This window comes from Octopus sinensis, linkage group LG11 (assembly GCF_006345805.1).
Source record: "Octopus sinensis linkage group LG11, ASM634580v1, whole genome shotgun sequence".
In the NCBI taxonomy this organism is placed as follows: domain Eukaryota; kingdom Metazoa; phylum Mollusca; class Cephalopoda; order Octopoda; family Octopodidae; genus Octopus; species Octopus sinensis.
Genome location: NC_043007.1, coordinates 32,821,460 through 32,834,328, shown reverse-complemented (window position 1 = coordinate 32,834,328; position 12,869 = coordinate 32,821,460). Strand labels below are relative to the sequence as shown.

At 39.9% G+C, this 12,869-nt stretch overlaps 1 protein-coding gene across 1 annotated transcript in view; it reads left to right on the top strand.

Moving 5' to 3' along the window:
- The first annotated feature begins 435 nt into the window (after positions 1-435).
- LOC115217407 (zinc transporter ZIP9-B) overlaps positions 436-12,869 on the top strand; it is a 50,352-nt gene continuing 37,918 nt past the window's right edge. Inside the window, exons 1-2 of the mRNA XM_029787098.2 lie at positions 436-994; positions 1,299-1,605. Of these exons, the coding sequence (XP_029642958.1) occupies positions 1,510-1,605 (96 nt within the window). The 5' untranslated portion in view covers positions 436-994; positions 1,299-1,509. The remainder of the gene's footprint in view (positions 995-1,298; positions 1,606-12,869) is intronic.

Genomic DNA, 12,869 nt, shown 5'->3' with positions numbered 1-12,869 from the left:
TATGGGTGACAATTTCATATGACACCGCTAGAAAAAACTGCCGTTCAAACCGAAAAGATCCATTAAGTCGATTATATTGACCCTAGTGCGAAACTGGTACTTTATTTATCGACCCCCAAAAGGATGAAAGGCAAAGTCGACCCCGGCGGTATTTGAACTCAGAACGTAGCGGCAGACGAAATACGGCTACGCATTTCGCCCGGCGTGCTAACGGTTCTGCCAGCTCACCGCTAAGCATTTCGCCCGGCGGGAGTTACCTATTCCGGCGCCCCTAATACCAACGACAACACCAACAGACAAACAGTAAATCCGGCCAGCCTGGCTGTTAATCGTCAACAGGTTAAACTAAGACACATCATCCCTCCGCCGAAGCTGCCAGTAAGCGTTCGGCAATCATCGGCAAAGTCCGGAGTGGTGAGTGCTCGCTGCCGTGTGGTTTATCTCCCTTAGATTAGATTCGCGTTATGGCTGGCTGGCCCGAAACATCCTTAAGAACCAGCCGCCTCTTGTCTACTGGAAAGGCAACAGCACCCTAAACAAAACACTATACCACCAAACAGGAGGCCTTAAACACAGGCGAAACTATACTCCTACCATCCACCAAAGCATTAAGAAATCCAGTCATACTATTATCGTGAAAATATAAGTAGAGCAATGCTCTATGACTACCCAAAAGGCAACAATAATAACAAATTACTGCAGAATTGGACATATATAAGTTAATACCGTCAACAAAATCCATTCAGTATATAATATATTTGTATTATATATAATAGTAGTTGAGCTTGGCATTATCGTCGAAGGATCTGTGCTGTTTTAGACGGTAATTTCTGGTGTTAATTGCTAGATTAGGAGACACACGCACATATATGTATGTTGATGGTAAAATGCAATTAAGTTAAGGTGCTTCCTGGAAACAGCATCTCGAACCTATTTTCTTCCGCTTCCTCTTCGTCTTTAATACTGTATACACACACAGTTTTTCTGCTCAATCGTAAGTTTATCTGTTTATTTAATAACTTGTCTTTTTGTATGTTTTTTAGTTACTTATTACACACACAAACACACACACGTACAGACAGATAGATAGATAGATAGATAGATAGATAGATAGATTCTGTAGTCATTGCATACACATGTACATAATCTATTTCATCATTACACATTGTCAAACAGATTCACAAACACTTAACAATTATATAGAGTAGCTGCTCTTATTTACGTGTATATATATACATATATAAATGCATCTACAGAAGTTGGTACACTCACGCATATCTATATTTTTATATTCCCAGGAGCAGAGTAGCTAACCACTCCCCTCTCTCTCTACACACACACGTATATATATATATATATATATATATATATATCATACACCTAGTTCTTGACTAGTGTGGTCGTGTCAGCGTATATATACATATATATGTTTAGGACAGCATATATAAGTGACTACTTGCTTTTGGCTAACTTCTAAAGAAGAAGGCAAAACAGCTGGACATTACCGACATGGATGATACCTGGACTTTACTCATTCTTTCTTTGGCCATGCTACTAGGATGTTATATCTCTGGCGTTATACCTTTGGCATTCCATTTCACAGAGGTAAGTGAACGACGTGGGACATTCACTAGATCCCATTTGCACCTTGGACTTCATTATATTTTGTTCTTAACGTAATCTAATCTATAAACAGTCTGCTTTTTATCTCTATGAATTATTTTTTCTTCTCCCTGTTTCTTCCTCTCTTTAATTTTGTCTTTTTCCTTGCACGCCCGTCTTATGTCTCTGCTTGTGTGACCATGTCCACACGTATATGTTAATCTGTGAGTTAAATTAATGGATTTTTCAGAGTCCTGACAATCTCTTTACTGTGTATATATGTTATTGTACTGTAAAAAAAAAATGAGGTATGTTGATGAACCATGAACAGAAATATCTTAATATATTCAGATCTTTCAACGAATCTTTCTTGTAAACATTATCTCTGGCCCCTTCATGTCCAGTGGCCATCCAGCATATCAGTCTTCCCTACCTGTGAATCGATACTTTCCAAACTCCGCTACATCGATCGCACCTATCCACAACACCACAAACTAACCAGGGAACCCCTACGTGATCGCTCAACCTGCTAGAAATCGAAACTATATCTCCTTCAAATCATATTCTATCGTTTTAAAAAGGATACGTTGGATAATGGTAGTCGTCAGCATACTTATATCTTAAAAATAAGACGGGATGATCACGGCTGGAACGTCTTTCACCATATGTCTGCTCGATCGGAGCTAACCTGTAGTTAAACATCAATAACAACCGGTGCCATCTTTTTGTTAAGGGAACATCATCACAAAATATTGGACCAGACTATTTTTGTTTTAGTAATCATCCTATGTATATATTTTGCTATATGTGTAAATATATATGCACGCGTGTATATAAATGTGTGTGTGTAAAATACTTGAATTGTTATTTTTTTTCTTTTCATATAAATATGGGTTGGTTAGGTCTGCAATGCAGCATTTTGTCCATTTTAACACTAAGTCCTCTCATTTCTGAGGCCACATGTTCTCAAATCCAGTTTATTTAAACGCCAGTCTTTCTCAGACCACAATCAACTCGGTATCAATCAACAATGGTCATGAAAATATTCAATAAGTTCAATAATTTCCCAGTGTTTTCGTTGTAGAATCTATTGACTATCGCAAAAATGACAACACCACAATCATCATCATCATCATCATTGTTTAACGTCCGCTTTCCATGCTAGCATGGTTTGGATGAATGACTGAGGGCTGGTGAACCAGATGGCTGCACCAGGCTCCAATCTTGATCTGGCAGAGTTTCTACAGCTGGATGCCCTTCCTAATGCCAACCACTCTGAGAGTGTAGTGGGTGCTTTTACGTGCCACCGGCATGGGGCCAGTCAGGCGGTGCTGGCAACGACCTCACTCAAATCTTTTATGCATGCCACCGGCGCGGGTGCCAGTAAGGCGATGCTGGTAACGATCACACTCGAATGGTGTCTTTTACGTGCCACCGGCACGGAGGCCAGACAGCCGCTCTGGCAATGATCACACTCGGATGGTGCTCTTAATACCCTACTAGCACGGGGCTCAAGTGCCAGTAAGGCAACGCTGGTAACAATCCCGCTCGAATGGTGCCTTTTAAGTGCCACTGGCAATGAAGGCGGTTAGCCGCTCTGTCAATGATCACACTCGTATGGTGCTCTTTGCACCATGTATTTTCAATTTCTTTCTCAACCAAACGAAGAATAAGAAACTGGATTCTTCACCACTCATGGCAACTGAAATTATTAAACATTTCCTTCATCTCTCCTCTATATAGACTATTGTTGCTAATTCAGGCCATCACCATCCATTAATAATTCTTGTGTTCATCCATCAGCGCAATGAAAACCATCTAGTCATCCTTAAGGATGACTTGCATACTGACTTTGGTTAAGGTGAAGGCAGGTTGTGCACTGTCAACCTTACTCACTCATCCATGACCTTCTTCTGTCCTGTAGCAAAACCAGGTCAAGAAAATTGGGGGATGAAGACAGATGCACTGGATGACCAAGATGTCTTTTGTGTTTCATCTTATTTCTTTATTGCCCACAAGGAGCTAAACATAGAGGGGACAAACAAGGTTTGATAAAGAGATTAAGTTGATTACATCGACCCCCAGTGTGTAACTGGTACTTATTTAATCGACCCCGAAAGGATGAAAGGCAAAGTTGACCTCGGCGGAATTTGAACTCAGAACGTAACGGCAGACGAAACACCGCTAAGCATTTTGTCCGGTGTTCTAACGTTTCTGCCAGCCTTTGTGTTTCATTTTGCTCTCTGCATTCCACAATGTGTGGCTGCAGCAGTTTTCCCTTCTATTGAACCATGAAGGTTCTTGCCACAGAATCTGCTGGATCCAGTTTTCATGGGCCCTCATATGCTAATTAACCCATAGCTTGGACCCCTGACAGGCGCTATTACTCTGGGTCAGAGCAGACCCGGTACGGTAAAGGTAAGGTTATTGTCTCGAGTAATGCTAACTGATAAGAGCCAGTTTCCCAGTTTCCTTGGCATATATATTCTGCACCTGGACAGGAGGCTGGTCCATCGCAGGGTTACTCATTTTTGCCAGCTGAGTGGACTGGAGCAACTTGAAATGAGATGTTTTGCTCCAGAACACAACGCATCGCCTGGACTAGGAATCGAAACCACAATCTTACAATCATGAGTCCAACACTCTAACCACTAAGCCACACAAGTGAGGTTGACAGTGCAGAACCCTTCTTCACCTTAACCGAAGTCAGTGTGCAAGTCATCCTTAAGGATGACCAAATTGTTTTCATTGCTCTGATGGATGAACATGAGAGTTATTAATGGATGGTGATGGTCTGGATTAGTGACAATAGTCTATATACAGGAGTGATGAGGGATTAATAGGGGCTATCGAACCAGGGCCCCACTACCAGGTGCAGTTTGGGGTCATACCCAGGACTATCCCCCACCTCTAATTATCAGCTGACAACACCCAAGAAGAAAACTAATAAATGCCTGAAATTCACTGATGCTGAAGAAGCAGAATCCTGGTCAGATGCAGCTTAACTCAAAGCTGTTTGTAAATGACCCTAAGCCTGAACTGTTGTTGTTTGTTCTTTCTTAAGCCATGCCTGGCTCATAAGGGCCAGTTTCCTTGGCATATAGGTTCCCCACCTGGATGGGACGCCGGTCCATCGCAGGTAAGCTGTTAGATGCAGGAGGAAAGAGTGAGAGAAAGTTATGGCGAAAGAGTCAGCAGAAGTTCGCCATTACCTTCTACCGGAGTCGCATGAAGCTTAAGTATTTCACTCATAAACATACACATCGCCCAGTCTGAGATTCAAACCCATGAGCCCTCAACCACAAGTCCGCTGCTCTAACCACTAGCCCATGTGCCTCCACAACTACCTCACCAGGTGTATTATATTTGTTCTGTTTTTCTAATTTGTGTTGCATATAAAGAATGTTGTTTGTTCCTTCTCGAGCCATACCTGGCTCATAAGGGCTGGTTTTCCTGCTTTCATTAGCGTATAAGTTCCCCACCTGGATGGGTCTGAGATTTGAATCCATGATCCCTTGACCGCAAATCCACTGCTCTAACTACTAGGCCATGTTCCTCCACAAAACCTGAACTAATTCAACCAAAATACTTTCGTTTTCTGTAGCATCCAAATAATCATCAAGCTGAAAGATGTCCTCCTATGTCCTGCAGTGAAAGCGCATTGTTTAGCGGTTTGGGTATTGGACTCATGATCAAAAGATTGTGGTTTCAATTGCTGGACCAGGCAATGGTTTCATGCTCTTGAACCAAACACTTCATTTCATGTTGCTCCAGTTCACGCAGCTGGTAAAATGAAGTGCAACAGACTGGCGTCCCATCCAGGGGGAAAACATACTCACCACAGAAACGGGGAAACTGACCCATTGACTGTATATGACTACAGAAGGATCTTTATCCTTTCTTTTTTTTTTTAATATCTTACATCCTGCAACAACCACAAGAGTGTTCATTTGAATATTTAAGGCAGTGGTTCTCAAAGTGGGCTTTAGACTGTCTGTCTCAAATTCCATTTAAGCATAGAAAAGTGGACATTAAATTATGATGATGACTCAGTTGTGCTCATATAGATACAATTATTTGTGATTTTCATAAAAACTTCACCCAAGACATCCATCTCAGACCTTGTTAGCTCGGTTGTTACAATGATGATGTCTGGGCAACCATTTGTTCCTGGATCCCTATACAATCAAGTTCTAATACAGAGATATTTCATGTTATAAGTAAGGGCTTTTAATGAGGAATGCCCAGGAGGTCTGTGGGAAAATGGGTTAAAAAATACAACAATTGTAGATCATTATTTACATTAGATGGATATTTGTCCTAATCTTGTTTGTTGTTAACACGTTTCCCCAAGACACCTGATGAAGGCTGGAGGGTATATCAGCCGAAACGTTGTGTTAACAACAAACAAGATGAGGACAAATATCCGTCAAATGTAAACAACATATTCTGTTGTGTCTGGGGAGAGTAATTTTCTTTTTGTGCCTTATTATGTAACACACTCACTGGTAAAATTTCCACCTTTTGAAAACGTTGCAAGACGCAAGGAAAATTTTAGGAAAATAAAAATTAGAAATAAGTGGAAATTTAACCGGTGAGTGTGTTACATTATAAGGCACAAAAAGAAAATGACTCTCCCCAGACACAACAGAATATGCTTCAACACACCAACTCATATAAAGAATCTTGCAAACCAAATCCAAAAACGAAATGTAAACAACATAAATAATGTACATAATTCCTCATCTCTTAAATATAGAAGTGAATTGTAGATCATTACATCCTTCTAGGTCATGTTATGAATTGGGTCATTTCAGCAGATTTTGCTGTCCAAAACCTACTGTATTCAGCCAAGTGTGTCCATGACATTAATATTAAAAGTATGACTAAGGTGGTTGACTGACTGAATTGTTAGTGTGTCAAGACGAATACTTAGTGGTATTTTGTCTGTCTTTACGTTCTGAGTTCAAATTCCACTGAGGTCCACTCTGCTTTTCATCCTTTCAGGGTCGATAAAATAAGCACCAGTTGCGCATTGGGGTCAATGTAATCAACATACTTCCTCACCTGGAATTGCTGGCCTTGTGCTAAAATTAGAAATCAGTATTAAAGGTATGAGTCCTAAACTGCTTGACAATCACAAAGTAATTTTGAATATTAATTGGACAGAAAACGATAATTTATACCAGGTGAATCGTAAATTGAATGAACATTCAGTTTAAAAAAACAATTAAACACTTGCCATACTTCCTTATTCTAGCGGCAAGCTGGCAGAGTCATTAGCATGCCGGGCGAAATGCTTAGCGGTATTTCATCTGCCGCTACGTTCTGAGTTCAAATTCCACCGAGGTCAACTTTGCCTTTCGTCCTCGATAAATTAAGTACCAATTATGCACTGGGGTCGATATAATCGACTTAATCCGTTTCTCTGTCCTTCTTTGTCCTCTCTGTGTTTAGCCCCTTGTGGGTAGTAAAGAAATAGGTATTTTGTCTGCCGTTACCTTCTGAGTTTAAATTCCACCGAGGTCAACTCTGCCTTTCATCCTTTCGGGGTCGATTAAATAAGTACCAGTTACGCACTGGGGTCAATATAATTGACTTGATCCATTTGTTTGTCCTCTCTGTATTTAGCCCCTTGTGGGTAGTAAAGAAATAGGTATTTCACTCTCGCTACGTACTGAGTTCAAATTCCACCGAGGTCGACTTTGCCTTTCATCCTTTCGGGGCTGATAAATTAAGTGGCAGTGAAACACTGGGGGCCGATGTAATCAACTAGTCCCCTCCCTGTCAAATTTCAGGCCTTGTGCCTATAATAGAAAGGCTTATTCTAGCTTTCACCATTAACTCTTTGCCTGTATTACCTGTATATTTCCCTGGCGATATACATTACCAATTTTTCTTCAGCAACCAGACTAACTTAGGACTTCATCATCATCATCATCATCATTTAGCGTCCGCTTTCCATGCTAGCATGGGTTGGACAGTTCAACTGGGGGGTCTGTGAAGCCAGAAGGCTGCATCAGGCCCAGTCTTATCTGGCAGTGTTTCTAAGGCTGGATGCCCTTCCTAACGCCAACCACTCCGTGAGTGTAGTGGGTGCTTTTTACATGCCACCCGCACAGGTGCCAGACGGAGCTGGCAGACGGCCACGAATGGATGATGCTTTTTACATGCCACCGACACGGACTTATGTAAGGAAAGCTTTATGTTGCTTAGAACATATAGAACAAGGGCAATCTAAAACTCTGCGAACAAGCACCGGGTATTTAGGACAAACATATAAAAATTCATTGGACAAGCAAAAGATTAAACAAAATTTTTCATCGTCAAACTTACAAATAGACATTTGATTTATGTTAGTTCTAAACTAGATACAGTTGATAATACAACAGCTTTGTTTGGTTCTCAAGATGCACCAATTCTTCAGTTTTATTGTGGTTAACAGACCTTATTACGCAAATTTAATTGGTGCAGACATTCTGAAGAAGTGGATCGTGTTACGATGTTTCTGAATATTTACCATTTAAATAAAAGATTATATTGATTAAATTCCAGTGTTGGTTACAGTTAAAAATAAATTTATTCAGCAGATCAAGCTGTATCTAACCAGCCAGCCAGCCAGCCATTTTCTCTGTTTGCTATTCCTGGGAGGTGTAACGGGGTAGAATCTTCAAGCACTTCCTTGACCAGTGTCCTATCAGAAGCAACCATTATTACATTTTCCTGTTGGATTTTTAAAAGTGACTAACAGAAACTGTGGATAATGTCCAAGCCTCTTATTCTTGCTCTGCCCCTGGGTCTCCTGCCAGTTGGCTCAGCTTGAAAAGTCCATCTTCAGATTCTTTGTCCACATTACCAGAGCTGAAGCCTCTCAGTGTGGAAAAATAGTGGCTCCACCTGGATAGACTCCCTTATCTCTAAGCTAAGAATCCGGTAGAGTAACATTCTTCCGGAGATCCTTCAGAGGAACCTCATTTGAAGTAGTCCCTTTCTGAAGCCACTCACTTTATCCAGCATTGTTCCGTTGAAGGAAGCATTCTTGGAACTCCTTTTTTAGAGATAGCGAACAGCTGTCTCGTTGCATTCTTTTGAATTTCCTCAACATCTTGAAATTAAGTTCCTTTTAAGTGGGACTTGATTTTTTGGGAAGATTTTTGGCTAAAATAACCTTAAAGCCCAGTCTCTTTCCACACATGCACTTACACACTCTCTCTCTCTCTCTCTCTCTTTGCACTCCGTCGGTTACGACGATGAGGGTTCCGGTTGATCCGAATCAACGGAACAGCCTGCTCGTGAAATTGACGTGTAAGTGGCTGAGCACTCCACAGACACGTGTACCCTTAACGTAGTTCTCGGGGATATTCAGCGTGATACAGAGAGTGACAAGGCCGGCCCCTTGAAATACAGGTACAACAGAAACAGGAAGTAAGAGTGGGAGAAAGTTGTGGTGAAAGAGTACAGCAGGGATCACCACCACCCCCTGCCGGAGCCTCGTGAAGCTTTTAGGTGTTTTCGCTCAATAAACACTCACAACGCCCAGTCTGGGAATCGAAACCGCGATCCTGTGACCGCGAGTCCGCTGCCCTAACCACTGGGCCATTGCGCCTCCACACTTACACACACACACAATTTTCTCTGCCATTTTCACTGATGGAGCCTCTGTGCTGTGGTTAGATGACCACACGCTACACCCTTCACTTCCAAGCACTGTTATAAACCATGGAAGTGAGTGAGAACCCTATAACTGTGCATGCACAACAGAGTTCAAGGTCAGGCTGTGCCAAGCAGCTTCACACTGCGTACTTTAGCTCTGTTACCATAGCAACAGCCTCAATATTTTTTGATCTGGCCTCATAAATGCATTAATTATATGTCATTCATTGATTTGATAGAAATTAATATTTCAAAGAACTGAGATAAACCTTTCATTATCCAACACTGCTGTTAAACCACCTCTGGCTCTGTAGTATAAATGTCTTGTTTTCATAAGTTCTGAATTAAAATCTTCCACCAGACCTTAGTCGCAGTTTATGTTCCTGACACCAGCTAAATGATAACTAAGTTATTTTACTAAATTCTTTGTTGTATTTAAAATAAATTGAAAGAAACAGAGCATCTCAACAGAAATATGGTAACAAAAGGGTTAAAGTCACCATGATATTTTTAACCCTTTTGGTACCAACCCAACTGCATCTGGCTCTGTAGTACAAATGTCTTGTTTTCATAAGTTTTGAATTAAAATCTTCCACCAAACCTTAGTCATAATTTATATTCCTAACACTAGCTTAATGATAATGAAGTTATTTTACTAAATTCTTTGTTATATTTGAAGTAATTGAAAGAAACACAGAGAGTCTCAACAGAAATATGGTAACAAAAGGGTTAAAGTCACCATGATATTTTTAACCCTTTTGGTACCAACCCAACTGAAACTGGCTCTAGCTCTGAGTACAAATGTCTTGTTTTCATAAGTTTTTAATTAAAATCTTCCACCAAACCTTAGTCACAATTTCTGTTCCTAACACTAACTGAATGATAACTAAATTATTTTACTAAATTCTTTGTTATATCTAAAATTAACTGAAAGAAACACAGAACATCCCAACAAAAATATGGTAACAAAAGGGTTAACAAATGATTAATTTAACCCTTTCGATACCAACCAGGCTGAAACAGGCTCTGGCTCTGAGTACAAATGTCTTGTTTTCATAAGTTTTGAATTAAAATCTTCCACCAAACTTTAGTCACAATTTATGTTCCTAACACTAGCTTAATGATAACTAAATTATTTTACTAAATTCTTTGTTATATTTGAAGTAATTGAAAGAAACACAGAACATCTCAAAATAAATATGGTAACGAAAGGGTTAAACCATGCCATGTAATATTAGTCTTAGAGACAAGATGTAATGGATTAATGCTCCTACATCAAAGAAAGTGCTGGGAAAATATTCCTGGTTAATAAACCATTAACACCCGTTTATACCAAGATTTACAGACGGAGCTGAAATGCCTTTTGCGACAAAAGCAATGCCTTCACTTCACACAGCAACAACTTTCTTTCTCACACAATATCCTGTTTTGGTAACATTTCTTTATTGAGTGTGAGACAACTCAATACAAAAAAAAACATAGTTCTGGTTTTGTAGTAAAATGGAATAATTATTCAGAATGGAAATTCCAAAGTGTGTTTTAGTCAAATGCCTGATGATACTCAGAGAAACTGGATCAACATTAGGCATGAAACCTGTATGGTGACATGGTCCTTTTGAAGAATCAAGATATTTTTCTCTTGGCTTTTATCTTTTACTTGTTTCAGTCATTGGACTGCAGCCATGCTGGGGCAATGTCTGGAGGGGCTTTTAGTCAAACAAATCAATTTCTTGCTGAACCACTATGTTATGGGGATGTAAACAAACCAACAGCAGTTGTCAGGCAGTGGTGGGGAACACACTCAGACACTCACATGTATGTATCTATGTGTGTGTGTATATATAGTTAATCCAAACATGAAAACACAAAGAGAAAACACAACAACGCGAGGATGTGGAACAAGTATAGTGTTATTGGACGCTCAGGAAAGGAAAGAAAGGAGGAGGATTCTAACGTTTCGAGCGGAGCTCTTCATCAGAAACATAGGAAAAGGAAAGGTCCAAGGAAGGGAAAACGGAGAAAGAAAATCGCCAACAATACACACGTGGTCACATATATTATATATACATATGTGTGTGTGTGTGTACATATTTGTGTCTTTGTGTTTGTCATCCACCACCTCCACCTCACAGCCAGTGTTAGTTTGTTTATGTCCCTGTAACTTAGTATTTCAGCAAAAACAACTGATAGATTAAGTGTCAGGTTTTTATAAAATAAGTAATGGGATTGATTCGTTCAACCAAAACCCTTCAAAGCCATGCCCAGCATGGCCACAGTTCAATGGCTGAATCAAGTAAAAAAAAAAAAGAGAGAGAGAGAAAAGGAAAAAAGAAGTATAGATATTATTTTAATGAGACATTTAAGTCTGTTTTTGATTCCACAAGCTTTTAATATTTGGAGATAAATTTGTTGAATTTTAATATTTGGAGTTTAAATTAGTTTATGATGAGAGCATCTGAGAATTCTTCAAATTTGAATCAGTCGATCGTGACTTCATTTTGGTCTTTTTTTATCAGTTTCATGAATGGATGTGTTTATTCACATTTGTATGCTGTTCCAAAATGGCAAATGTCACTGGGAAAATTTTATTAGTTCTGAGAAACGGTCACAGAATATTGAGCACCAGATATTAATCATTCCAACACCGTTTGGAATTGAGGGCAGCTCATCCAATTTCATTTTCAATGGAATCACTCAATTGCCAACACAGATAATACTTGAAATTTCTTACATCTACCCTCTACGAATAATGGTTTCAAATTTTGATACAATACCAGTAATTTTAAGGGGAAGGGGCTCAGTTGGAACTTTATTTTAGCGACCCCGATATTAACCCCCCCCCATAACATCGGTTGACATAAATATACATGTGGTAAGTAGCTTGCTAAACAACCACATGGTTCAGGGTTCAGTCCCACTGCATGGCATCTTGGGCAAGTGTCTTCTGCTATAGCCCCGGGCCGACCAATGCCTTGTGAGTGGATTTGGTAGACGGAAACTGAAAGAAGCCTGTCGTATATATGTATGTATATATATATGTGTGTTTGTGTTTGTCCCCCTAGCATTGCTTGACAACCGATGTTGGTGTGTTTACGTCCCCGTCACTTAGCGGTTCGGCAAAAAGAGACCGATAGAATAAGTACTGGGCTTACAAAGAATAAGTCCCGGGGTCGAATTGCTCGACTAAAAGGTGGTGCTCCAGCATGGCCACAGTCAAATGACTGAAACAAGTAAAAGAGAGAGTAAAAGAGTATGCGCTGTGTCCTCACTTTGAATCAAATGATGAAAATACACGCAGCCCTATCTGCTGCTGTTTTGTACCTGTTTGTGTACCGATTGATATAAATATCCGCTATCACTCACGGAATCAATAATGGAGGCTACCGTGCAAATTTCAAGGAATCTGAGAGGTTTGTTAGATTCTTCAAGTAAATAATTCCGACTCCGTTTCAGACTTCATCACCATAATAGCATAAAAGTAGCAGTTTTGGTAGGTACACTACAATTTCCATTAAGACTTCCTATCAAATTTGTACCCGTTCAAAAAATTATAGATAGATAGATAGATTTGACAGGCTTCTTTCAGTTTCCATCTACCAAATCTACTCACAAGG